Genomic DNA, 25579 nt, shown 5'->3' on the forward strand with positions numbered 1-25579 from the left:
CCTCGGGCGGGGTGGCGACCGCGGAGCCTCTACCGGCTCTGACTTCGGCACAAACGAGGGGAAGGAGATGCTGGAACACACGGAGGAGGCCGGGGAAGCAAAGACCCGGCCACTAGGTGTGACACGGGCCAGGGTGCTGGCAGGGCTCCTCGCGGTCACGGTCATGGTCACGGTCGGCTGCCGTCGCACCCGCGCCCCTGCCTTGCAGTCGAGGGTTTTAAGGACGATCCTGTCGTTTGCTGGATGAGCCCTGTTGCCCGAGTCAGCTCTGGTTTTCCCAGTTTGCTTTGTGTCCTGCAGGTGCCTTCTCCCTTCTTTACTCTGAATTAGGGCTTATTGGACAAACGCATTTTTTTTTTGACAGGCAGAGTGGACAGTGAGAGAGAGAGAGACAGAGAGAAAGGTCTTCCTTTTGCTGTTGGTTCACCCTCCAATGGCTGCTGCGGCCGGCGCACCGCGCTGATCCGATGGCAGGAGCCAGGTGCTTCTCCTGGTCTCCCATGGGGTGCAGGGCCCAAGCACCTGGGCCATCCTCCACTGCACTCCCTGGCCACAGCAGAGAGCTGGCCTGGAAGAGGGGCAACCGGGACAGAATCCGGCACCCCGACCAGGTCTAGAACCCGGTGTGCTGGCACCGCAGGTGGAGGATTAGCCTAGTAAGCCGCGGCGCTGGCCTCCTTCTTTCTTTTAAGATTTATTTGATTTGAAAGGCAGAGTTACAGAGAGAGGGGGTGGAGAGAGCTCTTCCATGCGCTGGTTCACTCCCCAGATGGCTGCAATGGCCGGAGCTGAGCCAGGGTGAAGCCAGGGGCCAGGAGCTTCCCCAGGTCTCCCACGTGGGTGCAGGGGCCCAAGCACTTCGCCCATCTTCTGCTGCTTTCCCAGGCCACAGCAGGGAGCTGGATCGGAAGTGCAGCGGCCGGGCCTCATCCGGCTCCCGCGTGGGACGCTGGCCCTGCAGGTGGCGGCTTTACCCACTTCGCCACGAGCTGGGCCCCCTTCTTCCTTCCTGTAATTCACTTCTGGAGTTTCCAGAATCTGCAGAATTAGTCACCCAGTTTCCCCATTGTTATTTTTTCTTCCTGTGTTCTGTCCCTCTGAGTTCTAGGAAAATGACAATGGTTTTGTTTTGTTTCGCAAAGGATCATTCTGTTGGCTGGCGCTCTGCAGCGGTGCGCCCAGCAGGCAGGGCTGTCTGTGTCGAGGGTTCAGGGTCGCAGTGAATTCTGGTCTTCTGTTTGGCTGTTTGCGACTAGAACTCGGCGCTCAGCGAGGGCAGCTAAGCCGTGGGGCTGAGTTCCACAGGGCCCTGGGGGGTTACGGGCTGGGACCGCCTTCCGTACTGATGCTGTTTCCATGGTGACAGACGCAGCGCGAGGGCCGCCGGCTCTGTGTGGCGTCTGCACCGTCGCCCCCACTGTCGCGGCCACGCTGGCACGGGCCCCTCCAGCACGGAAGCGACGCTGCCCTGCATGTGTGACCCACGCGACCTCTCTGCCGCCCTGTGCTCTGGGACGACACTGGTCCAGGCCCGGTGTGATGCAGTCCTGGGAACCACCCACCGGGCGGCACAGCAGCCGGGTGTGGAGTCCTTCTGTGGGCTCGGCCGTTGTCGTAAGGGGCAATTTTGTCTCTGCGAGACACTGGGCGGGGTCTGGAGACAGCTTCAGTTGTCTAACTGGGGAGGGGGCCGAGGAGGGGCCCCTGCTGCCCAGTGGGTCAAGGTCAGGGGTGTTCTCAGTCCCTGTGAGCAGGACAGCCCCACAGCAGAGGGTTCCACCCAAAACGCTGGTGGTGGCCAGCGGGGACACCTGCCCACGCCCGGCTCTTAGGACGAGCCCGCCTCTGGGCCTGGGACCACGCCTGCCCTTGCCTCTGGCCCAGACGCCCTCTCTGCACCCACTGCTCTGCCGTCTGTCATGAGAGGGCCCTGAAACCGTGCCGCCCCCGTCGCTCGCACAGGCCCGGGAGCACCTGCAGGTCCAGCGTCAGCCCCTCCCGTCTCTGCCTCCATGAGCTGTGACTCCAGTCAGCTGTCCCGGGAGCTCGCTGATGGGTGTGAAAACACAGTCCAAGGCAGAGGGAGAAGGCACTCACGTGAGGACTGACCCAGGGTGGGACCTGGGGTTGGGGGGTACACTGTGGCATGGCAGGTAAAGCCATTGCCTGCATCACCGGCATCCCATATGGGCGCCGGTTCAAGACCCGGCTGCTCTACTTCTGGTCCAGCTCCCTGCTAATGTGCCCAGGAAAAGCAGTGGAAGATGGCCCACGTGCTTGAGCCCCTGCCACTCACATGGGAGACCTGGAGGAAGCTCCTGGCTCCTGGCTTCAGCCTAGCCCAGCCCTGCTATTGCGGCCATCTGTGGAGTGAACCAGCAGATGGAAGACCTCTCTCTCTCTGTCTCTCTATCTCACTCCCCCTCTCTACCTCCCTGTCTGTATCTTCTTCTTTTATTTTTTAAAGATTTATTTTATTTGTTTGAAAGACAGAGTTACAGAAAGAGGTAGAGAGAGAGGTCTTCCATCTGCTGGTTCACTCCCCAGGTGGCCGCAACGGCCGGAGCTGCACTGATCCGAAGCCAGGAGCCAGGAGCTTCTTCCAGGTCTCCCACATGGGTGCAGGGGCCCAAGGACTTGGGCCATCTTCTACTGCTTTCCCAGGCCAGAGCAGAGAGCTGGATCGGAAGAGGAGCAGCCGGGACTAGAACCGGCACCCATATGGGATGCCAGCACTTCAGGCCAGGGCTTTAACCTGCTGCACCACAGCGCCAGCCCTTCTTTCTTTTATTTTTAAGATTTATTTATTTGAAAGTCAGAGTTACACAGACAGAGAAGGAGAGGCAGAGAGAGAGAGGTCTTCCATCCTCTAGTTCAGTCCCCAATTGGCCACAATGGCCCGAGCTGGGCCCATCTGAAGCCAGGAGCCAGGAACTTCTTCTGGGTCTCCCACGCAGGTGCAGGGGCCCCAGATTCTTTTTTTTAAAAAGATTTATTTATTTTAAAAGAGATACAGAGGGGCCAGCGCTGTGGTGTAGCAAGTAAAGCTGCTGACTGCAGTGCTGGCATCCCATATGGGCGCTGGTTCAAGTCCTGGCTGCTCCACTTCCGATCCAGCTCTCTGCTGTGGCCTGGGAAAGCAGTGCAGTAGAAGATGGCCCAAGTCCTTGGGCCCCTGCACCCATGTGGGAGACCTGGAAGAAGCTCCTGGCTCCTGGCTTCGGATCAGCACAGCTCCAGCTGTTGTGGCCATTCGGGGGGAACTAGTGAATGGAAGACCTCTCTCTCTCTCTCTCTCTCTCTCTCTCTCTCTCTCTCTGTTATTCTACCTCTCAAATAAATAAATCTTAAAAATAAAGAATGTATCTGGAATGGTTTCCCAAGTGATCAATTTATGAAGAATTAAGAATGAAACGTGGGTTCTAGTTTCTTTGGGAGAAGGGTTGGTCTTACGTACCCTCAGGCAGACCTGCGTAGGTGGACCGACGGTTCTAACGCTGTGGCTCTCGTGAGTCGGCAGAGAGGAGGGGGCAGCCACTTCCTGTCCCCCTGCAGTGAGCTCCTCTCTACAGTCCAGCTGCGCTGTTTCTCTGGAGAGATTTCTAGTCCTGGGGGCTGGGAGCCGAGCTTCACGAGCTGTGGGATTCGGCGTAACTGATGCGTTGTCTGTGGCAGCAGCCGGAGCACGGAGTGGCCACGCGTGCCTTGGCTGGGCTGGCGGCTGTGTTGCCCCTGTGTCCTCTGACGGCAGGGCGGTGTGGGCTGCTAGGCAAGGGTGTGGAGGTCACAGGGAAAGGCCCAGCCCCACCGGTGCGATCCAACCAGGTGGAGCCACAAGCAGCCTGTGGACCCGCCTTTGGCCTGGTCTCCGTTTAAGAAGAGTAGACACGTTTATGCCTGCAAGTGAGGTCCCTTATCCAGTGCCCGAGAAACAACACCAGGAGGCTTCCACGTCTGGGATCGGCTCATGTTTCAAGCCCAAGCCTCCTGTTGTCCAGACGCCCAGTGGACATTTCCACCTGATTCTCTAGTTCATCTGGCTGCCCACGCGGGAACCCTCCGGTCACTGACATTTCACAGGGAGCCCCGAGCTGGGCGGCAGAGCCACAGATGTGTGCTGTGTTGTCCTGGAGGCCGGGGTCACCGGCTAAGGCACAGGAAGGGCCGGCCCATCCCTCCTGCCCCTCATAGACCCATCTGCACCGCAGCCGCCTTGCTCAGGGGTGGCGGCGGGGTCTTCCGCGGGTGGATTCCCTGGGAGGTGGGGGGTGTTCAGCCACCAGCAGCCTGGCTCTAGGAGTTATGGATATATATATATATTTTTTTTTTTTTTTGACAGGCAGAGTTAGACAGAGAGAGAGAGACAGAGAGAAAGGTCTTCCTTCTGTTGGTTAATCCCCTAAATGGCCGTCACAACTGGCGCCGTGCCGATCCAAAGCCAGGAGCCAGGTGCTTCCTCCTGGTCTCCCATGCGGGTGCAGGGCCCAAGCACTTGGGCCATCCTCCACTGCACTCCCGGGCCACAGCAGAGCTGGACTGGAAGAGGAGCAACAGGGACAGAATCTGGCACCCCGACCAGAACTAGAACCCGGGGTGCCGGCACCGCAGACGGAGGATTAGCCAAGTGAGCCGCAGCACCAGCCTATGGATATATATTTAACTTTCCCTAGATGGCTTCGTAATCCATGTTTCATTTTGGGAGTTTTGAAAATGCGGGGAGGGAGTGGGGGGTGAGGTTTTGAGATTTACTCCTGCTGGTCATGTAACTCTCGTTCTTCTGTCTTGAGTGCTCGGTGTATCTCACGGTGGAGGGCGCTGGTTCCTTTCCACGCTCCTCCCCAGGAGTCCGATGACTTCCACTTTTAAGCAGGAGCGATGGCAAACAGCGTGGACACGCACTCACCTTGTCTCCCGGGTCCAGCCACTTGAAAGGGAACTCGATGGCCATGGGCACGTTGCGTCCAGAGTGGCGGGCTTTGGGCTTCTCAGGGCATCCGTGCCCCCTGTGTGGCAGCCCGCCGGTCCCCCCTTCCTCAAAACCTCCCAGCTCCTGCTGGAGCCGACGCACAGAGGGCGCCCTGTGTGCACAGGCAGAGAATTTGCCTGTGTGGGGGTGCACAATGGATCTCAGGCCTGAATTAACCCAGACACAGCTCTGGTCCTGTTTTTTCAGTTCCATGGGTTACAAGAACAAAGTTACTTAAAAAGTCTGTGGAAGAACACAATTGAAAGATCGGCTCTCTTCTATGTTGTCTGCGGCTGAGTTTGATTTTATGGAATGTTTTGACTTACAATTTCTTTTATTTAAATATAGTCAAATCATTGATTTTTTTAAACGATGTGTGGCTTCATGATTTGTTTGAAAAGTCCTTTCAGTAGCAGAAGTTACAAAAAGTCTTCTTCGTGTCCTGTTAAAACTCTGCAGCCTGGTTTGCCGACATGTTGGTCTTCGGCACGTGCGGGTTTCTTCCTGCAGTGGTGGGAGGGTGATGATGGCCCCCTCCCTCTCCCTCTGTCTCCATGGGAGCTAAACCCTAAGCCTAGCAACAAGACAGTCCGCCCCATCCAGAGCTGGGCAGAGGCCTCCTGGAGTCGTTTCTCCATGGAGGAGCTGTGAGTGGTGGAGAAGCAGGTGCGAAGCAGCCCCACTCCCAGGACTGCACCCGACTGCTGAAACAGGTCTCCAAGGAATGCATGGACGCCCACGTTCATGGCAGCGCTGTTCACAACAGCCGCCAGTGCGTGACTGTGCACAGGGCCTGGGCCTCAACAATTATGGACGGTTGTGCAGCTGTGACAGCAATGAGCCACTGGTGCACGCTACGTCGGGGCTGGGCCTTGAACACACGGTGTCAGGAAGCCGGTCTCGACAGCACCTCTGTCGTGCGGCTCCATGTGCGTGGAGCACCTAGAACAGGTTCATCCACAGGCACAGAAACACCTGCTGGTTGCCGGGGGGGGCGTGGGGGCGGCCGGGTGGGGGTGGGCGACGAGTGGTCTGGACCCGGACCGTGACACAGCATCGCGAATGGACTTCGTGCCGCCTGCTGGTTTGCTACAAGACGGTTAATTGTATGTTGTGTGCAACTCACCTCGATGTCAAGATTCAAAAAGCCTAAACCCCAGGTCACAGAGGCCCGCCCCCAGCGCAGGGGGGACCCTCGTTCTCTTGCTCTCAGCCCCTCCGGGGCCGCCGCCTCCTCTGCTACGACTCAGGACTTGGTTGTGTGCGTCACCTCCACACGGGAGCAGGGTGAGAGCGAGCTTGCACCGCCGGCCTCTGTCTCGCTGGAGATGAGTGTCCTCTGCATGTTCTCTTCCAGGCCATTTTGTCACAGACCTGGCCAGGGGGAGTGAGAGGTAGAGCAGGACCTGGGCCCCAGCCCGGGCAGGCCCCTTGGAGGCCAGGCAGACTGGAGTCCAGGCCAAGCCAGACTGCAACGGGGTGCCACCCAGGTCCGGCTGGCTTCTGACCACGCGTCCGAGTTTCCAGCAGAGATAAGAGTTCTCGGCGTTGTGTTCCTTGAGCCTGGGTTTCATGGGCTGGTCTCCAGCTGTCCACGGGGCCTGCTCCAGCCCTCAGGACAGCCCCGTCGTTGGGTGAACTGTCCTCCGTGGGGCCCAGCACGCAGCACGCCGGCTGCATGGCCTGGCACCTTGGCTGCGTTTTAGTCTAGAACAGGCTCCTTCGTCTGAGGAGAGGGGCGGTCTCAGCTGATGCTGCGACACCGAGTACCCCATCCTCCCGAGGCGGTAAGACCCGAGACAGGGTGTGGCGGCTCTGAGTGCCCAGGACAGAGGCCACGAGGGAGGCGCGGGGCACGGGCTCAGCGTGCACGCGAGTGAGTGTTATGGAGCGAGGAGTCGCTGCACCGGCTGTGGGGAAAGGCAGGGCCCCACTCTGCGGCCTCCCAGCGAGGAGACCCAGGCTCAGCTCTGCCTCCAGACCTGGGCCTGGGCCTGGGCCGGGGACAGGTTTCCTGGGGTAGGGAGGGTCAGCTCGGGAGCCTGGCGGGGGCAAGTTCCCACAGGGTGCTGGATTTTCCTGGTCATGGGCCCATGAGCCTCTCCCTGTGCGCCTCTTAAAAACCATTTATTTGAAAGGCAGAGTGACAGCGTCGGACAGATGGTCCATTGGTTTGCTGGTTCACTCCCCAAAATGGTTGCTGCAATGAGCAGGCGGGGCCAGGCTGAAGCCGGGAGCCTGGAGCTCCATCCGGGTCTCCCAGGGCAGGGCCCAAGCGCTGGCGTCACCTCCCCTGCCTGGTCAAGCACATTAGCAGGGAGCTGGATCCGCTGTGGAGCAGCCAGGGTTCAACAGGCGACGCCCACGTCGCTGAGCACAACGCCGACCCTGGGGCTTCCGAAAGGGTTCTGGGTTTGGGTTCTGCCATGCTCTGGCCTCGGCTCCATCAGGAGGACACAGCGCTCACGGCCTCCTCCTCGCTGGCCGGCTCTGCGGACCGAGGCCAATGCCCCGCGTGGGCTCCGCCCTCGGTGTCCGCAGTGTCGGGGCTCCCGGGATCCAGCCAGCACCAGACAGAGGCAGTCCCTGCAGCCGGCAAATGCGGCTCCTGCGGCGCCTGGGGAAACCGCCCCCTGTCCTCAGCCACGCCGTCCTCCCGGTCCTCTGCTGACATCTGGTGGCGCGGGCGCAGATCACCAAGGGACCGGCTCGGACTCAGGGCACAGGCGCGGGCGCGGTCAGTCAGCCTGGGCTGCAGAGGCCGAGGAGGAGCAGGGGTTGGGGGGGAGTGGCCCCACCCCCTGCCCCACATCTCCGTGCACATTTTAACTTGATCATTTGGAGAGTCGTGAAGCTTCGTGGTGCCGTCTGCTGGGTCCCGTCTGCGTCCGCCTTTACGCCCGGGAGCTGGGGCAGAGCTGTACTGAGGTGGACTTGGGATCCAGCCAGGCTCCACTAGGAGCCCCACAGACCCCAGAGGAGGGCCAGAGGTCCTGCCCCCGCCAGGTGTCATGGCTACTGTGGCCTGTGCCTGGGGCAACCACACCCTCGGTTGCAGAAGAGGAAGTTGAGGCTGATGGCCCCAGGCCTTGCTCAAGCCTGGCTGCAGGGCAGGGCCTCTGTCCCAGCCCTGTGGGAGGTGGGAGTGAGCAGCGCTGGACAGCCCTGCAAAGCTCTGGCTCTTCCAAACCCACCTGCCACCGTCACCCGGGACTGCCAGCCGCCGTCACCCTGGACTGCCAGCCCCTGCCTGCGACTGTCGGAATGTGCAGTCTGCGAGACACTGCCTCCCAGGACACGGCCCAGGGAGCCAGAGCCGGATCCCCCGGGCGCTCAGAGGCCCCCAGGGTCAAGTCCAGCTTGGCCATCCTGCCTGGAAAGCCTAGTGCCCGGAGGTCACCAGTGTCTCCTGTGTCTCCTGTGTCCCTGGACTCGCTTTCTGACCTGTAACAGACCCAGTGCACACTCGTACTCCCGAACGGCCATCGGCCACGGGCCAACATTCCTGATGCCTTGCGTCAGACTGACAGGACCCAGGGACCTTTGTGTGGCCGTTCGCACTTACTTCCGGCAGACGCACCTGCTCCTGACAGGTGTCTACCTCATAGTGTACACAGGGGGGCGTTGTCAGCTCCGTGTTCTGTGTCGTCACAGCCGCAGCCGGGGCCGCCATGGGGGCGGCACAGTCCTGCTGGCTGAGTTCAATAGCAACGGGGCTGCTCCCTTCCCTGCCGCCTCCTCCTCCCCCCACCTCTGCCCAGAAGCTCCCAGCGGGAGAGGGCCCTGGGGGAGTCCTCTCTGCTAATCCCCTGGGCTGGAGAAGACAGGAAGGACCCAGGTCCTCGGAGTTGGGCGCTCCCTTGTCCCTGACTGCCCGGGCTTGGCTCAGGAGCCCTGTGAAGGGGAAGGGGAGACATAGAGGAGGGGGCCGGCCAGGCGGGGAGAGGCGCAGAGGCCCGAGGGGGCGGCACGCTGGCAAAACGGTGGGCGAATCATCTAACCCTAGAGTCGCTCCTGACTCGCTTTAATTGACTTTCTCCTCAGTGCTGGTCTAAAGTGGAGAGGAAGGAAGTGAGGGGGAGGGACTCTTGCGCCATCGCTCATTTGTGTTTTAGCAAATAGAAGCCAAGGAAGAAAGGACAGGAGAGAGATGCGGCTGGTAAAATAACAACAACAACAATAATAATAATCTAAAAAGCCCATGGGTGAAAGAAGGAAACGCAGGCGTGCAGTTGTGTGCAGGGGCAGGGGTAGGACAGCCAGGGTGTCTCCCCCAGGGGTCCTGGAACCGCCACTCAGTGAAGCCCAGGTGGTCTCCCGGCTGCCCCAGCCACAAGGAGTGGGGAGGCGGGCAGGGGCCCCGGCTGGCTGTGTCTCTGGCGCCACGACGAACCATGCTGGAGTTGCACAAGGCCTGTGTGAGCAATTGCAGATTCCTGTTAGGTTCACGGCTGACAGCAGCCGGACGGAGCACCGTCCCCGGAAGACGCCGCCGCGCTGCCAGCCCCCGGCGGCGGCCACTGGCGTCAGTTCTGGGCCGGCCATGGCAGCGCCAGCAGGGCCTCCTGTGTCCGTTGAGTTTTGAGGCTGACGATGGGCATGGCATCACTTCCTCCGGCTCGGTGTTACAAGTTGCACAGGAGGACAAGTTCCCCTCTCGGCTTCCCCGACGGGCTTGGCGAACGCGGCAGCCGCCCTCCGCGCACAACCATGTGGCGCTTGATGTTTAGACACAAAAAGCTCACGGGCAGGGTGGGTGTCCGCCGGGGGGTCCTCGGCAGCCGTGGCTCCCTGTAAGCCCGCCCGCGACTAAACGGTTTCTCTCCCACGTTCTGCTTTTCCAGGGCAAGGGGGAGGTGACCGTGGCCGAGGCGCCGTCAGCAGCGTCGGTACAGGTAAGAGGCGTGCTGCGGTTGGCTTTCCTCCAGGCCGTGCAGTTTTAGAAGGACGCCCGATGGGAGGTCGGTTTTCCCTTGCCGTCTGGTTTTATTCGGTCCGAAGCCCAGCGAAGCAAGCTGTGGTGTGCTTTCAGAATTGTGGCCCTGGAAAGCAAGTGAACGGAGCAGTGGGCACTCGCCAGGGTTGTGCCATCCCGGCTTTGCACAGTAGGGGTCGGCCTCGTGTGCCGAGTGGGCTCATGGCAGGATTGTTGTTTGATGCTGAAGCTGTGTGACCCAGGGAGACACCACATACACACACACACATACACAGACACACAGACACACAGACACACAGACACACACAACATACACATACAGATACACACAAACAGACACACACAGACACACATACACATGCACACAGACATGCGGACACACATACACACACATGGACACACAGACACACACACAGCATACACACAGATACACACGCAGACACACATACACATACACACAGACATGCAGACATACATACACACACATACACACATTCACACAGACACACACAGACATACACACATACACAGACACACACACACATACACACACAACATACACATACAGACACACATACGCACAGACATGCGGACACACATACACACACATGCACACACAGACACACAGACACACACAGCATACACATAGATACACACGCAGACACACATACACATACACACAGACATGCAGACACATAGACATAGACACACAGACACACATGCACACATACACGCAACATACACACAGAGACACACACAACATACACACAGATACACACGCAGACACACATACACATACACACAGACATGCAGACGCACATACACACACATACACACAGACACACAAATACACACACAACATACACATACAGACACACACAACATACACACATGGACACACATACACACACATATACACACACAACATACACACGGACACACATACACACAAACATACACGCACACACACACACACACAGGTTCGTGTGTTACGTCCCTGTAAGCTTCGAGTATTGCGTGCCCTTGCCCTCACTGGTTTTAGGGGCAAAAGTGCCCACTTAGCTGGACAAGGCATGGGCGTGGGCGTGGGGGCCGGGCGGGGGCCGGGGCTGGCCCTGGGTGGGGTCTGCTCGGGGGTCTGGGCTTGGTGGGTGCAGTTTCCAGCCCTCACAGCAGGTGGTGACGGCGCCTCCTGTTGTGTGGGTTTCACTGAGGCTGCGTCGGTGTGGACAGCACTTTCTTGCCTGTGGTCAGTGCTTGCCCCCCCCCCCCCCCCGCCGCCGCCGCCACCAGCAGCAGTGACGCCGCAGGCCTTGTGGTGCCAGGCGAGATCTTCGCGGCGGGAACGGAAGGGAAAATGCATCATCCCGTGTTGGCACCAAACAGGCCTTAGGATGTCGGGCGTGGCTAGGCTCACGTGGACCCCTGTGGCTGCACGGAGCTGCCCTGTGGTTCACATCAAGCAAAACCACTCCCGAGTTTCTGGCAGATTCCCTGAAGCTAAAAGGAGGAGGAGGAGGCCTCCCAGGGCGCCCTGTCAGGGTGGTGATCGACGCACGGCCAGGGGAGGCGGGATCTGCACACACAATGGACAGACGCACACACACTCTTTGAGTCCTGCCCGTGTGGCCCCGCAGGCACCTGCGGGGAGAGGCGGAGCCCCAGGTGCTCCAGGCAGCCAGGTCCCGCAGGGCTGTGTCCTGGAATTCAGCTGGGTCATCCAGCCGATGGCACTCAGCGCCCAAACCACTTAGCAACTGTTCCGCGATTTGCCCCTCGAGGCCCTGCTGTCTGAGTCTGGCGTATTTACATCCAGTCTGACACGAAGAATTGGGTTGGATACGAGATTCCTGATGCCGTTTTGTGTGTCATTGGATTTTCTTACTAGACGTAAAAAGTGTGTCCACACTGTAGGGTTAATGCTACCTGATGTATGGACGTGTAGTCTCCAGGGGTGACCCTCGGCCTGGCCGAGGAGGAGTCCAGCACGGGCTGAGCTGCTGTATGCCTAGCAGTAGAGTGGACGAGGGCAAGGGACAGGAAGGGGCCTGCGGGCGAGGAGGGATGGGCGGGCACTGGCGCGCCTTCAGAGCCGCAACCTCCTCCAAGGGCCGTGGGCTTGGCCCAGAGAGCCTCTGCTACTTCCCACCCAATCCGGGTCATGGCCCGGAGTGACCCAGGGCAGCATGACCGCCCGGAGTGACCCAGGGCAGCATGACCGCCTCTCCCCGCTGGGAGCCCGCAGCCGGCTCACCTGGAGTCCAGCAGACAGGAGCCGAGCGTGCAGGTGAGGGCCCCGGGCACAGTCTGGTTACTACGGCAACATCACGCGGCATCTCTGCCTCCCTCCCCTCCCCCACAGTGTGTATCCTCAGTAAGACTCCATCACAGTTGATGTGGGATACATTGTTTCACCGCGTGGGGCGATTTCAGCATCTCCTGGCCACAGGAGCCAGCAGGTGCCGCTCAGCTTTGGGGGAACCCAAGGCTGAGTCCCCACAGCTACCGTGAAAGATGTGACGGGGTGAACCCAGCGACTCGTGTCTTTCATGTGTTTTACTTCATGAAAGCTACACGTAGCCTCCAGCTTAACAGCTAATCTCACTTCCTCTTTTTCTATCACTAGCTGGTTTTATAGAAAGACATTTTGAAAATGAAACGAACAGGTTATAAATCCAAGGGGAGGATGATTTGTCCGCACGCCCGGCCTCCCCCAGCTCAGAGGGCAGTGCACCTGGAGAAGTCCCTGCCCTCTGGAGGCTGTCTGACCCTTCTCCTGTGGCTGGCACACACCTGCCCCACTCGGTGCAGCTCCACAGTCCACTGGGCTGTTGACTCGGTGGGACTCCAGCAAAGAAAATGCCCCCATCTCCTGCTAATTGAAGCAGAGCAGTGTGGCCACTCTCGATGATCGCAGTTCATAAATGGAGGCCAAGGGTGTGATCTTACAGAGAAAAAGGCAGACTACACAGTCTGCAGTAAGAAGAGAGAGATCACTGCATGGCTAGAGCATGTCGGGAGACCTGTGATGTGCCTGACCCATGCGTGACGCAGGCCCCCCACCATGGTGACGTCAGGGGAGGGTCTATGCAGGCCCCCTGGCCATGGTGACGTCAGGGAGGGTCGATGCAGGCCCCCTGGCCATGGTGACATCAGGGGAAGGTTGATGCAGGCCCCCTGGCCATGGTGACGTCAGGGAGGGTTGATGCAGGCCCCCTGGCCATGGTGACGTCAGGGAGGGTTGATGCAGGCCCCCTGGCCATGGTGACGTCAGGGAGGGTCGATGCAGGCCCCCTGGCCATGGTGACGTCAGGGAGGGTTGATGCAGGCCCCCTGGCCATGGTGACGTCAGGGAGGGTTGATGCAGGCCCCCTGGCCATGGTGACATCAGGGAGGGTTGATGCAGGCCCCCCCACCATGGTGACGTCAGGGAGGGTCAATGCAGGCCCCCTGGCCATGGTGACGTCAGGGAGGGTCGATGCAGGCCCCCTGGCCATGGTGACATCAGGGGAAGGTTGATGCAGGCCCCCTGGCCATGGTGACGTCAGGGAGGGTTGATGCAGGCCCCTGGCCATGGTGACGTCAGGGAGGGTTGATGCAGGCCCCCTGGCCATGGTGACATCAGGGGAAGGTTGATGCAGGCCCCCTGGCCATGGTGACGTCAGGGAGGGTCGATGCAGGCCCCCTGGCCATGGTGACGTCAGGGGAAGGTTGATGCAGGCCCCCTGGCCATGGTGACATCAGGGAGGGTCGATGCAGGCCCCCTGGCCATGGTGACGTCAGGGAGGGTCGATGCAGGCCCCCTGGCCATGGTGACGTCAGGGAGGGTCGATGCAGGCCCCCTGGCCATGGTGACGTCAGGGAGGGTTGATGCAGGCCCCTGGCCATGGTGACGTCAGGGAGGGTTGATGCAGGCCCCCTGGCCATGGTGACATCAGGGGAAGGTTGATGCAGGCCCCCTGGCCATGGTGACGTCAGGGAGGGTCGATGCAGGCCCCCTGGCCATGGTGACGTCAGGGAGGGTTGATGCAGGCCCCCCCACCATGGTGACGTCAGGGGAGGGTCGATGCAGGCCCCCGGCCATGGTGACGTCAGGGGAGGGTTGATGCAGGCCCCCTGGCCATGGTGACATCAGGGGAAGGTTGATGCAGGCCCCCTGGCCATGGTGACGTCAGGGAGGGTTGATGCAGGCCGCCTGGCCATGGTGACGTCAGGGAGGGTCGATGCAGGCCCCCTGGCCATGGTGACGTCAGGGAGGGTTGATGCAGGCCCCCTGGCCATGGTGACGTCAGGGGAGGGTTGATGCAGGCCGCCTGGCCATGGTGACGTCAGGGAGGGTCGATGCAGGCCCCCTGGCCATGGTGACATCAGGGGAAGGTTGATGCAGGCCCCCTGGCCATGGTGACGTCAGGGAGGGTTGATGCAGGCCCCCCCACCGTGGTGACGTCAGGGAGGGTTGATGCAGGTCCCCTGGCCATGGTGACATCAGGGGAGGGTCTGACGCAGGCTTATCGGCTGTGGTCTGACAGCAGGGGAGGGGTGTGTTTTGGTGTTGTTTTTAATTATTAATTTGTGGAAAGTTATGCTCTCGTCACATTCCTTCTAAACAAATAATATAGTGAATGATTCAGGCCCAACTCTGAAAAGCAGCTCAGAGCTGCAGGGCTGCTGACAGGCCTGGGTGGACGCCCAGTAACCCTGGACTTGAGAGGCATCATGGGGGGGGGGCTTGTGACGGCTGCAGCCGCCATTGGAGGGGCAGGCTAGCTTTGGGTGGAATCCGTCCCTGGACGTGGGCAAGTTTCTCCTGTGCTCCGCCGTCTGAACCCCGTCGGTCTCCCCTCTCTTCACCGTGAACCCCGTCGGTCTCCTCTCTCTTCACCGTGAACCCCGTCGGTCTCCTCTCTCTTCACCGTGAACCCCGTCGGTCTCCTCTCTCTTCACCGTGAACCCCGTCGGTCTCCTCTCTCTTCACCGTGAACCCCGTCGGTCTCCTCTCTCTTCACCGTGAACCCCGTTGGTCTCCTCTGCTCCGCCAGCCAGCCCTGCGCCTGACCCCGAGGAGACCGTCCTGTTTCCCTCGCTTGCTCGTCAATCATTTCTCCCTCCCCCCTCGGATCCTGAAGCAGTGACACGGCAGTCACAGGTGCATTTTGCTTTCTGATGGAGTGGACAATGCGGAGGGGACAGGGGACAGTGACACGTGGGTGAAGCCTAGGGCACGGGGGACACCCTCCGATGCTTCAGTCTGATTTGGAAATTTTGCCACGAAGGTGACAGTTCATGTGGGATGGCCAAGCCGCCCCCCGGCTGGGGCAGCCCGTGCTGCAGGAGACTCCGAGGAGACACAGGTGGGGCGTGGGCCTGCTTGTCGGGGGGAGCGTGTGAGCACCCAGGGAGGGTGGGCACAGTGGGTGCAGGAAGCACTGCAGGAAGTGTCCAGACCAGGGTGGCGGCAGGAGCTCAGAACTTCAGCCGACAAGGAGCACATCCAACCTGGCGCTCTCCTGCCCTGAGCAATGTGGAGGCCAACACCGCCCACCCCGGGTGCCCCACTGGTGCCGCCCATGGAGCGCTCCTCACTGGGCGCCCCTGCAGGACTCAGGCACGTTCCGCGCTAGGAGAGCTCACACTTTAACCTCTCCTCCTGGGGGTGGGTGTTAGGGCATGGTGAGGAGCCGCATGGGCACCCATGCTCCAGATTACGGTGCCTGGGTTCAGGCGCTGCTTCTGCTTCCTGTCCCAGGGCTCAGTGGTGATGGCCCACACACGTGGGTCCCTGTCGCCCACCTGGGAGACCAGACTGGCTGCTGCCTTCACTCTGGCCCAGCCCTCACCGTTTCGAGCTTTTGTAGAGTGAAGCAGCAGGTGGAAGTTCACTCTCTGTCTCTCTGCCTTTCAAATAACAAATAAATAAGTAAATGCATAAAATTTAAGTTTCATTTTGGGAAAATGAAACATTAACCTTGAAAAAAAGTTGACCTCAAACCTTAGCATATTCAGCTACAGCCTACCTCCAACTCCCAACAGAAAATGAACAATGTGTCAAAAAAAAAAAAAAAAACTGGAAGGAAAAAAGAAAAAAAATCCATATTTTCTCTAAGTTCCAGGATCACAGGTGATTTTTATTTTCTTCTGGATACTTTCCTATAATTTCCGATGAAATCTATGCAACTGGTACAATAATTGCATTTTAAAGTCTTCAAGGCTGGATCCCTCTCCAGAGAACACCCGTAACGCTGCACTCCTCGGGTAACTGAGTAACGGGCTCGCTCTGGTCTTGGGTTCCGTCGTGTGGGTGTCACCTGGCATCTCTGGCCGCGTTGCCGGCTGCAGGTACCTTCTCTCAGTGGCACAGAACGCACTGGGTTCATTCCCTGAAGAGACCGTCACGCGTGAGCCGTGCACACGGAACACATCACGGGCCCCCGCAGGAATGTGCTGTCTGGAACCTCAGTTCACCCTGGGAATTTCTCACACCCTAACCGCAGCCGCTAGGGCACCGCTCTCACCGAAGCCCCGTGTTTAACAGGCATGGAGGGTGTGTCCCTGGGGAGCGAGCACACACGCACGGGCACACACACACATACACACATACACACACACTCACACACACACATGCACACACATGCACACACACACATGCACACAGACACACACATATGCACACACTCACACATACACGCAAACACACACACTCACACATACACACACGCACTCACACACGCAAACACACACTCACACATACACACACACCCACATGCACACACGCAGACACACACATATGCACACACACTCACACATACACGCACACACACTCACACACACATGCACACACACTCACACATACATGCACACACACCCACATGCATGCACGCAGACACACACATGCGCACACACACGCACACACACGCACCGCCCTGCCTGACAACCAGCAGAGTGACAGCTCTCGCGCCGGCGTCGCCCGGGCACTTTCCCACGGCTCCCTTTTCGTCTCGCTGCTGTCCTTGCTGTCTCACGGAGGAGGGGAACCGAGTCACGCCAGAGCGCGCGTTGTGCTCAGGGTCCTCGCAGCCGTGCAAGGAAGCAGTGCCCTCACGTTCTCCCTGGCAGCCACCAGGTGGACATCGCGCAGCCTCCACCCCGCGTAGGCCAATGCGTTCTAAACCCCGACTGGGGGAGGAGAGCGGCAGGCGCCTGCACCGGAAGTTAGCTGCAGGCCTCGAGTGCGCTGTGCGTGGGCCCTGTCCAGGGGCCCAGGATGCCACATCAACCCACTGCACGCGGCACGCAGGGGCTGGGACTCAGGGGCGGAGATCGGGGAGGGGCCTTGCCCGAGGAGGGGCTCGCCTCCACTGGGGGAGCCCGCCGTGCTGGGTGCACCTGCTGCTCCTCCCGGCCCAGAGCCCCACCCAGGTGCAGGAGACATGGTGGCTCTGGCTCCAGCTGTCCTGGCCCCCACGATATCAACGCCTGCTTCCCCTGTTCCGGACCGCAGAGCTGCCCTGAGTACGGGGTTCCACTTTGGGGTGCCTCCCCCTCGAGCACACGTGGCCCACTTTCTGCTGTCCCTTACGGGGTGGCTCAGGACAGTATGCTGGCGGGACTGAGAAGCACCAGAGGGGAGCCCACCCTGGGCCAGAGCCCTGCCTGCCCTGCCCTCTCTTCCTCTCCCTGCCCTCCCCTGCCCTGCCCTGCTCTGCCCTGCCCTCCTCTCCCCTACCCTCCCCTGCCCTCCCCTGCCCTGCCCTCTCTTCCTCTCCCTGCCCTCCCCTGCCCTGCCCTGCTCTGCCCTGCCTGACTTGCCCTGCCCTGCCCTCCCCTGCCCTGCCCTGCCCTCCTCTCCCCTACCCTCCCCTGCTCTCCCCTGCCCTGCCCTGCCCTCCTCTCCCCTGCCCTGCCCTGCCCTCCCCTGCCCTGCCCTCCCCTCCTCTCCCCTCCCCTCCCCTCCCCGGCTGCTTGGTCTTGGTCAGGTCGCCTGGTTGGCCACGGGCTGAAGGGACAAAGCAGATCAGAGACTGGGCCTTTTCAAGGGCGCGATGTTTCCTGCATGTGTGTCTGACCACACACACCTGTACAGGCATGTCCTGAGTGTGAAACACGCCAACAGACCCCGGGGGCTGCGGCCGTCGGCAGCCAGGACAGGGTCCCCTCACGCCCGGCTGCTCCTTCAGCAGGGGGCGGCCTGCGCTGGCTCTGCTGGCAGACCCCCGGCTTCTGGGAAGGCTCTGCTTCCGGCTGCCCCGGCCGCGCCGCCCGCCTCCCTCTCCCAGCTCTCCCGGAGGCACACGCAGCCACCAATCCTGCTCCGCGCACCTCACAACTCCCTCGCCCACGGCCCCTTGTACCGCACGCCCACTGTGCGGATGGGAACACGGAGGCCGGGGCTGCCCAGAGCCTGGCCTCACGGGGCCGCCACATTGCCGTCCGCTGACCCCTGACAATGCCCCCTGCACTCATTCTCTGGAAATAAACGACATTTTTATATTCTCTTCACGGAACCTTAGATGACTCAGGAAGGGAAGTGACGTTACTCCCAGCCTCGCTCTGTCTATGCTTGGCAAACGACGTCTGGGAACGAGTGTTGTCAGGCCGGCAACGAGAGTCCCCTAGGGACCCTGACGCCGGGCCCTGACTTCTGAGCCCGTGGGCCCCCCAGATTTCCATGTCCGACTCCCGGTTTCAAACCACACTGATAAACCTGGATATATAGCAGTCACTTAAAAAAAGATTTACGTATTTTGAACGTCAGAGTTACAGAGAGAGAGGGGAAGAGATTTTCCGTGAGCTTTGTCACTCCTCAGGTGGCCACAACAGAAGCCAGGAGCCAGGAGCTTCTTCCGGGTCTCCCACGTGGGTGGCAAGGCCCCAACACTTGGAGTATCTCCCGCTGCTTTTCCCAGGCCACAGCAGGGAGCTGGACGGGAAGTGGAGCAGCTGGGACGTGAACTGGCGCCCACGCGGGATGCTGGCACTGCAGGCAGCCGCTCCACCACTGCACCACAACACCGGCCCCAGCAGACACGTTTTTGTTATCCCAGCACAGAGGAAAGCCACGCGGGCCTGCCAGAGACTCGCCGTGAAGGGCAGTTCTGCTCATCACGCGGCGTTCCTGTTTGCAGCCGGGATCCCGCCCATGCGAGGCAGCCTTTGTCCAGCCTGTAGACGGTGGCCTGTGGACGGTGGCCTATGGACGGTGGCCTGTGCACGGTGACCTGTGGATGGTGACTTATGGACGGTGACCTGTGGACAGTGGCCTGTGCACGGTGACCTGTGGATGGTGACCTGTGTTTGCACCGCGGCTCTGCCTTGGCTCGGGCCCCAGGCTGCAGTTCCCAACCCGAGGCCGGCGTCCCCAGTGTAAGCCGCTGTGGGTGGGCCTCCCTCCGTCCTGTCTCCCCGGAGTCAGGGCAGAGAGAAGGACAGGTCCGTGGTGGGGCGTGGGCGGGGAGTGCGGCGGCTGCTTTGGGGAGGTGTGCGTTTATCTGCGACTTGGAGCTGTAGGACTTTTCCCGGGGGCCCAGTGAGTGTCTCAGGGACGGGAGTGGGGGTTGTGGACCCTAACGCCTGCTTGCAGCCTGCGTGTGACGCTGGGTGGCAGAGACCAGCCCCGACATGGGAAGAGGCGCTGCTTCCCCAGCGACACTTCACTTAAACACGCGATGTGCGCCAGTGTGTGTAGGAGGAGACATCACGCTCCTTTCACATGGGCACATATGAACACACATGCACCCAGTCACATGTAGTCACACGCGCACACACAGGTACACATACACATAGGCCCAGGTATACACACAGCCATACATACATGAATATGCCAACAGCTACATGCACACAGTCATACACATGCAGGCATGAACTGACATGCAGTCATGTGCACATAGACACGTGCACACAGTAGGCACATGTACACACGACACACATGCACATACAACACACACTCAGCCCTGCTGACCCTGGGGAGGACTAGGATGAGGCCAGCACGTGGAGTGGTGAGGGGTGATGTGTGTGAGACACGTGTGGAGGCGGACGCAGTGCAGGGGCGGGGCGCGGGAGGAGGGGTGGACACGTGGGACCTGCGGCTCTGCCACCGCCTGCTGTGTGGCTCTGCCACCGCCTGCTGTGTGGCTCCCCGGGTTCTGGGAGAGCAGGCGATTGATCTCCACGGTTGCTGCCCCCGCCCGGCTCCAGGTAGCAGGAGCGTGGAGTTTCATGGCAGCTGAGGACTCCCACCACCAGGACAGCGAGTCCCTCCCCCACGAGCTCCCAGCTCCCCCTGCGAGAGGAGGCTGGGAGGTGAGGCTGCTTCACTGGCAGCTGCCGTCTCCGGAGTCCTGGGGCCCTGGTGGGTGCCGGCTTCCGCCTGGGCGCCGCGGATGGGAGGTGACCCATCCCTTCCGTTCTTGTTCCCGACGGGGAGGACGTGCTGCGTGGTCCAACCCGCGCACTCCCGTGGCCCAGCAGGGGAAACGTGCAGTCCACGCGTCACGTTGTCTTTGACACCATCTACTGTTGCCCGATTCTCGTGGGTCCGAAGGCGGGGGCGGGACTGCTGGGCTTTTCAGAGCAGACACGTGACGAGGCCGCGAGCTGCGCTTCTGCCGCTCTAATGGGGGCCGGGACGCGTGCTCTCTGTTGTAGTGCTGGTTGTTTATTCCTGGGGCCAAATTGTGCGAGCATTTGGGTTCTATTGCTGGGGCCAATGCCCGTGTGACATCAACAGCAATTCTTTCAAAGCAGTGACCAACGCACAGCGATGACTGTTTTTCAAAACAGCAGCTTTGAAAATGTATTTGGAAGAAGAGGAAGCCAAGATTGGTGTGACGACTTCCCGGGGCACAGAACAAAAGGCAATCGCGCGCCATAGTCGCCATGACAACCTTTGGTCCACAAACGTCCGTTCATCGGCAATTATGGTCCATTAAGCAGGACTGGTTTCCGTTGCCAGGCTGCTGGATCCAACCTGACCACCACTTAGCCTGAGACCAAAGACCCCAGCTATTTTGCTCATGTACCTTCAAAAGTACTAATTCCCGGGTAATTATCTTTTCATTCTAACAGAAGTTTGAATTGAATTGCATTAGGATAACTCAAAATGCAGCCACTACAATACTAACAACAGAATCTCAGACCTGCTTCTCCATCTGTCTCCTGTCCTCTTCTTGTCTTTGGCCGGTTTGGTGCCCCTGCACACCCACACCCTCGGCTGGGAGCAGGGAGCGACCCCGGGGGGCGGCTGTGTGGTGCAGGGACAGGCACTCCCGGGCGAGCTGTTTCTGCGCTTTCGCGTAGCTCACGTCCCACCCCAGGCCAGTTTCCTGTCTCCTAGAACCACAGAGGGGACCTCACAGTCCCCGGGGTCTCAGCCAGACACTGGAGAGGGGGCACCTCGCCTCCGCCTGTGGCTTTGGTGGGCTCATTTTCCACGGTGTTGAGACATGTCTGGTTTAACGTGGGGATTTCGTCTCCGGAGTAGTCGATCCCATGGACATACCCTTGCGATGTGATTTCTTAGGAAGTCTGCAAATCTGTTTTGTGTGCAGAATAAGCTAAGAACATGCCTGCACGTAAAGCGAGCTCACTCGCCTCCCCCAGCAGCTGTTCCCCATGGCGCTGGCCTTGGCTGACCGGTGAGCATTTGCCCACACGAGACAAGCACCTTGCTGGGGGGCTAGGTAGGTTAGAGACAGCGAAAATGAATTCTGTTCTCACTCCTGTGCGCTGGATACCCCCACCAGTTTCCCCCGTCCCAAAAAATTCAATAAAAAAAGTCTCTCGTTATAGCGAAGCCTGCATACTGTATGTTAAAATAACACAGAGCGTTCATGAACGATGAGGAGAGCCGGTCTCTGAACCGTGGAGTAGATGCTGCAGACGTGTGCGCTTCCTTTCCGCCGAGTTCTCAGCACCCCGGAGAGTGCGGGACAGACGGGCGGGGCTGCCGCGGCTCCAGGGCCATGGCTGAGGGTGAGAGGCGTGCCGGCATGTGTGCGAGAAAGGCGGCTCACCCCCCTGGGAGGCTGTGCACGGGGTCACAGTCCCGAGGCTTCCGAAGAGGTGAAATGCGGGCTGATTGTGGGGGAAAGACAGCGCGGGAGAGCCTTCAGCTCCTGTCGATTTGATAAGGAGAGATCCCAAGACCGCGGTGTGCAGAGGTTGCCTGGGCCCAATAAAATAGCGGTCTGCTCCCAGTTGGCCCGGGCCTGACGGTTTTGCTCAACGCCGGCACGGACCGAGCTCCCCGAGCAGGAGAGCAGAGGGAGTGGAGGTGGGGCGGCCTTGACCTCGTGAAATCTCCATGTTGGGAGGTGTGGGTGAGGAAGTCGCCCCTGAGGGGCTCACCCAGCAACTCTGCTGCCTGAAGTCGGTGTGTGCGTGTATGCACCTGCACACTCACACACGTGCACACGTGTGTACACCTGCACAGTCACATGTGTGCACATGTGTGTATACCTGCACACTCACACGTGTGCACATGCATATACCTCTGCACACTCACACATGTGTACACCTACACACTCACACTCGTGCACACTTCTGCACATGCACACGTACACACGTGTGTACACCTGCACACTCACACTCGTGCACACCTCTGCACACTCACACACGTGCACACGTGTACACCTGCACACTCTCACACGCGCACATGTGTACACCTGCACACTCACACATGTGCACATGCATATACCTCTGCACACTCACACATGTGTACACCTACACACTCACACTCGTGCACACTTCTGCACATGCACACGTACACACGTGTGTACACCTGCACACTCACACTCGTGCACACCTCTGCACACTCACACACGTGCACACGTGTACACCTGCACACTCTCACACGCGCACATGTGTACACCTGCACACTCACACATGTGCACATGCATATACCTCTGCACACTCACACATGTGTACACCTACACACTCACACTCGTGCACACTTCTGCACATGCACACGTGTGTACACCTGCACACTCACACTCGTGCACACCTCTGCACACTCTCACACGTGCACACGTGTACACCTGCACACTCACACACGTGCACACGCGTGTGGACAGAGTTCTAATCTGTTCCGCCCTCAGGACAGAGTCCTGCGTGAGTGTGCGCCAGCAGCCATGGAACCAGTGAGGATGAGTTTGCTGGAATAGTGGTGACCACTTGCAAAGGGAGACTTGAGCCTCACCTGTGGCCCCCACATCTCCACGTCCTGGGGTGGGACGAGGTGGACAGGGCCATCCTCCCCATGGCCTGCACTGTCCTAGGTCACGGTGCTTTCTGTCCGGGTCAGCCTGACTTGATGTCTCTGATCGCTTCCCTTCGGCCCCAGGGTTCGGTGCCCACTTCCTTCCGTCTGTGGCCCTGGTCCCCAAGGCTGACTGACCCCTGACAGATCCCTCCTGCAGTTCCCAGAGGAGGAGCGATGGACGGATGAGCAGAAGACCTTTGATGGTTAGGAGCCTCAGCCATCGCCCTGGGTCTGAGCTGACCCTCGAGTGCTCATGGACGCTGTTCCCATGGAGCCTTCGAGCTCCTGCCTGCACTGGGGCAAGGCTCCGTGACAGCGGTGACGGCAGTGAGAGGCGGCTGCCCTGAGGGAGTGTGGGGACCCGCGTTCCCAGGGAAGTGGAGCAAGCGTGCCTGTGAGCAAGCAGCACGCACTGGGGTAGCCTGGGAGGAGGTCGGGGAGAGAGTGTGCACACGCACGGGTGTGCGCACGTGCGTGTGTGTCTGTGGGAGGGAGTGGTCATATGAAGGAGCAGCACCCTTGCATGACCCGTGTGCAGAGTTGCCACACCCATGCACGTGTGTGCCCACGCGTGTGTGTTTGTGGGGGGGTCATGTGAGGGGTAGCACGCTTGCATAACCTGTGCATGGAGTTGCCACACGGAAGAGAAGTAGCCATGTGCTCACCTCCTCCTGCTCAGGCCTGGAGCTGTCTTTCCAGGGCGGTTGGGACAGGACCCAGCCTGGCCGGCCGCAGGTGGGCAGGGCACCGTGAGGAGGCCCCGGGCCGTGGTGCTTTCTGCGGGGTGCGCTGTCCAAGCCTGCCAGGCTCCGAGCGGCGGAACGGCTTTGCACTTGGACCAGATGGTGGCCAGCAGACGGGTCCGCCTCGAGGCTGATTTTCCTTCCTGCTTCTCTGAGTTTGCAAGCTCGGGTTTTGTGCTCAGCCAGAGCGCTTCACTTCCCGGCCGATGCCTGCGGGGTGGAGGCTCCGCGATTGGTATCTGAGGATGGAGGGAGGGGGGAGGCTCAGGGCTGCTGCCTGGTGACGCGGGCGCGAGGGAGGCCGAGGGAGGTGATAAAGGAGGCGGCGGCGCCGTGGAGCGCCCGGCCGCGGGAGAGGAGGATGCTGCCGCGCGGGAAGCTGCAGAAGTTGTTTCTCAGGAAGGTGAGGGGGGGGGGCGCTGGCGTGGGGTCCGGCCGCGGGAGGGGCGCAGGGAGGCGGGCTGCTCCCCACGGGCAGGCTGCCCCCGGACGGAGCTGCCGATGGCCGTGAGCAGCAGGCCAGCGTCTCTGGCTAAAGTTGCCCCCTTTAGACGTATCTTGTACTGGGGGGTGTGGAGCCTCAGTACGGTTAATGTTGTCCTGTCACTGTGTCGCTTGGTCATCTTTGGCGGTTTTAGAAGCAGAGGGAAGACAAGATGACAAAAGTGATATTTATTTAAATTTCCTGAAAGGTTAAGTTTCAGGCAGACTCTTAACCGATCAAGATCTCACAGTTCGCCTTTCGATGGTTTTTGTTTTGCACTTTTATTATTTTATTGTGGCTAAATAGATAGAGTATGGAATTCCCGTCTGGAGTCATTTCCCCGTGTGTGTGTCAGCGGCATCTGGACGCTCACTGCTGCGCAGGCACCCCCTCCACCCTCCCCAGGACCTCCCAGCCTCTGTGCCCGCAGAACGTTGACTCCCAGGACGCGCCCCGGCCCACGAGTGGGTGGAATAACCCGACGTGTCCACAGCCACGTGCAGGGGTGCGGTCAAGCCCGCCGTGCTGGAAGCTCCTGCGGTCGTGTGCCGGGCCTCACGGAGAAAGTAGGTCTGACGCTGTCTTGAGTAACTCCTTAAAGAGGACAAGCATGAAACGTGGGATTTGTAAAATCCCTGGTATGCCTGAGGGTGTATGATTTGTGAATCTCTACGTTTTCTTGATGGAAATCTGACCTTCCAACTATGTGCACCTATGATTAAGAGAGACAAGCAATGTTCTGAATCCCTGGGTTACTGGCCACTGTGTGTTTTTCTACTTGGTTGTAGGCAGATTTGCGGTCACTAGAGAGTCTCGCGTGTGTAGGTTTTTATGGTGGACATCAGTTTTGAGTTAGATTTGTTTACCTTCCACATCACTCCTACAAAACAGTGGTTTTCTAGGGTGAATGTCTCCTCGGGGCTCAGCTCACTGAGGCAGGGAGACAATACGTGGCCGAGCACACTGAGCAGTGAAGACCGGGCTACGGGTGGACCCTGCACCCCACGCGTCTGCACCCCACACATGCACCCCACACGTCAGCACCCCACGTCTGCACCCCACACGTCTGCACCCCACGTCTGCACCCCACACGTCAGCACCCCACGTCTGCACCCCACACGTCTGCACCCCACATCTGCACCCCACATGTCTGCACCCCATGTGTCAGCACCCCACATGTCTGCATCCCACACGT

The 25579-nt window shown here is 59.8% G+C and overlaps 1 protein-coding gene across 1 annotated transcript in view; it reads left to right on the forward strand.

Moving 5' to 3' along the window:
- The window catches only part of RPS6KA2 (ribosomal protein S6 kinase A2), a 294253-nt gene that overhangs the window by 58368 nt on the left and 210306 nt on the right, over window positions 1–25579 (forward strand). Inside the window, exon 3 of the mRNA XM_070073285.2 lies at window positions 9811–9861. Coding sequence (XP_069929386.1) covers window positions 9811–9861 — 51 coding nt within the window. The remainder of the gene's footprint in view (window positions 1–9810; window positions 9862–25579) is intronic.

Source organism: Oryctolagus cuniculus, chromosome 5, assembly GCF_051225735.1.
Source record: "Oryctolagus cuniculus isolate XC-2025 breed Fujian yellow rabbit chromosome 5, ASM5122573v1, whole genome shotgun sequence".
Lineage (NCBI taxonomy): Eukaryota > Metazoa > Chordata > Mammalia > Lagomorpha > Leporidae > Oryctolagus > Oryctolagus cuniculus.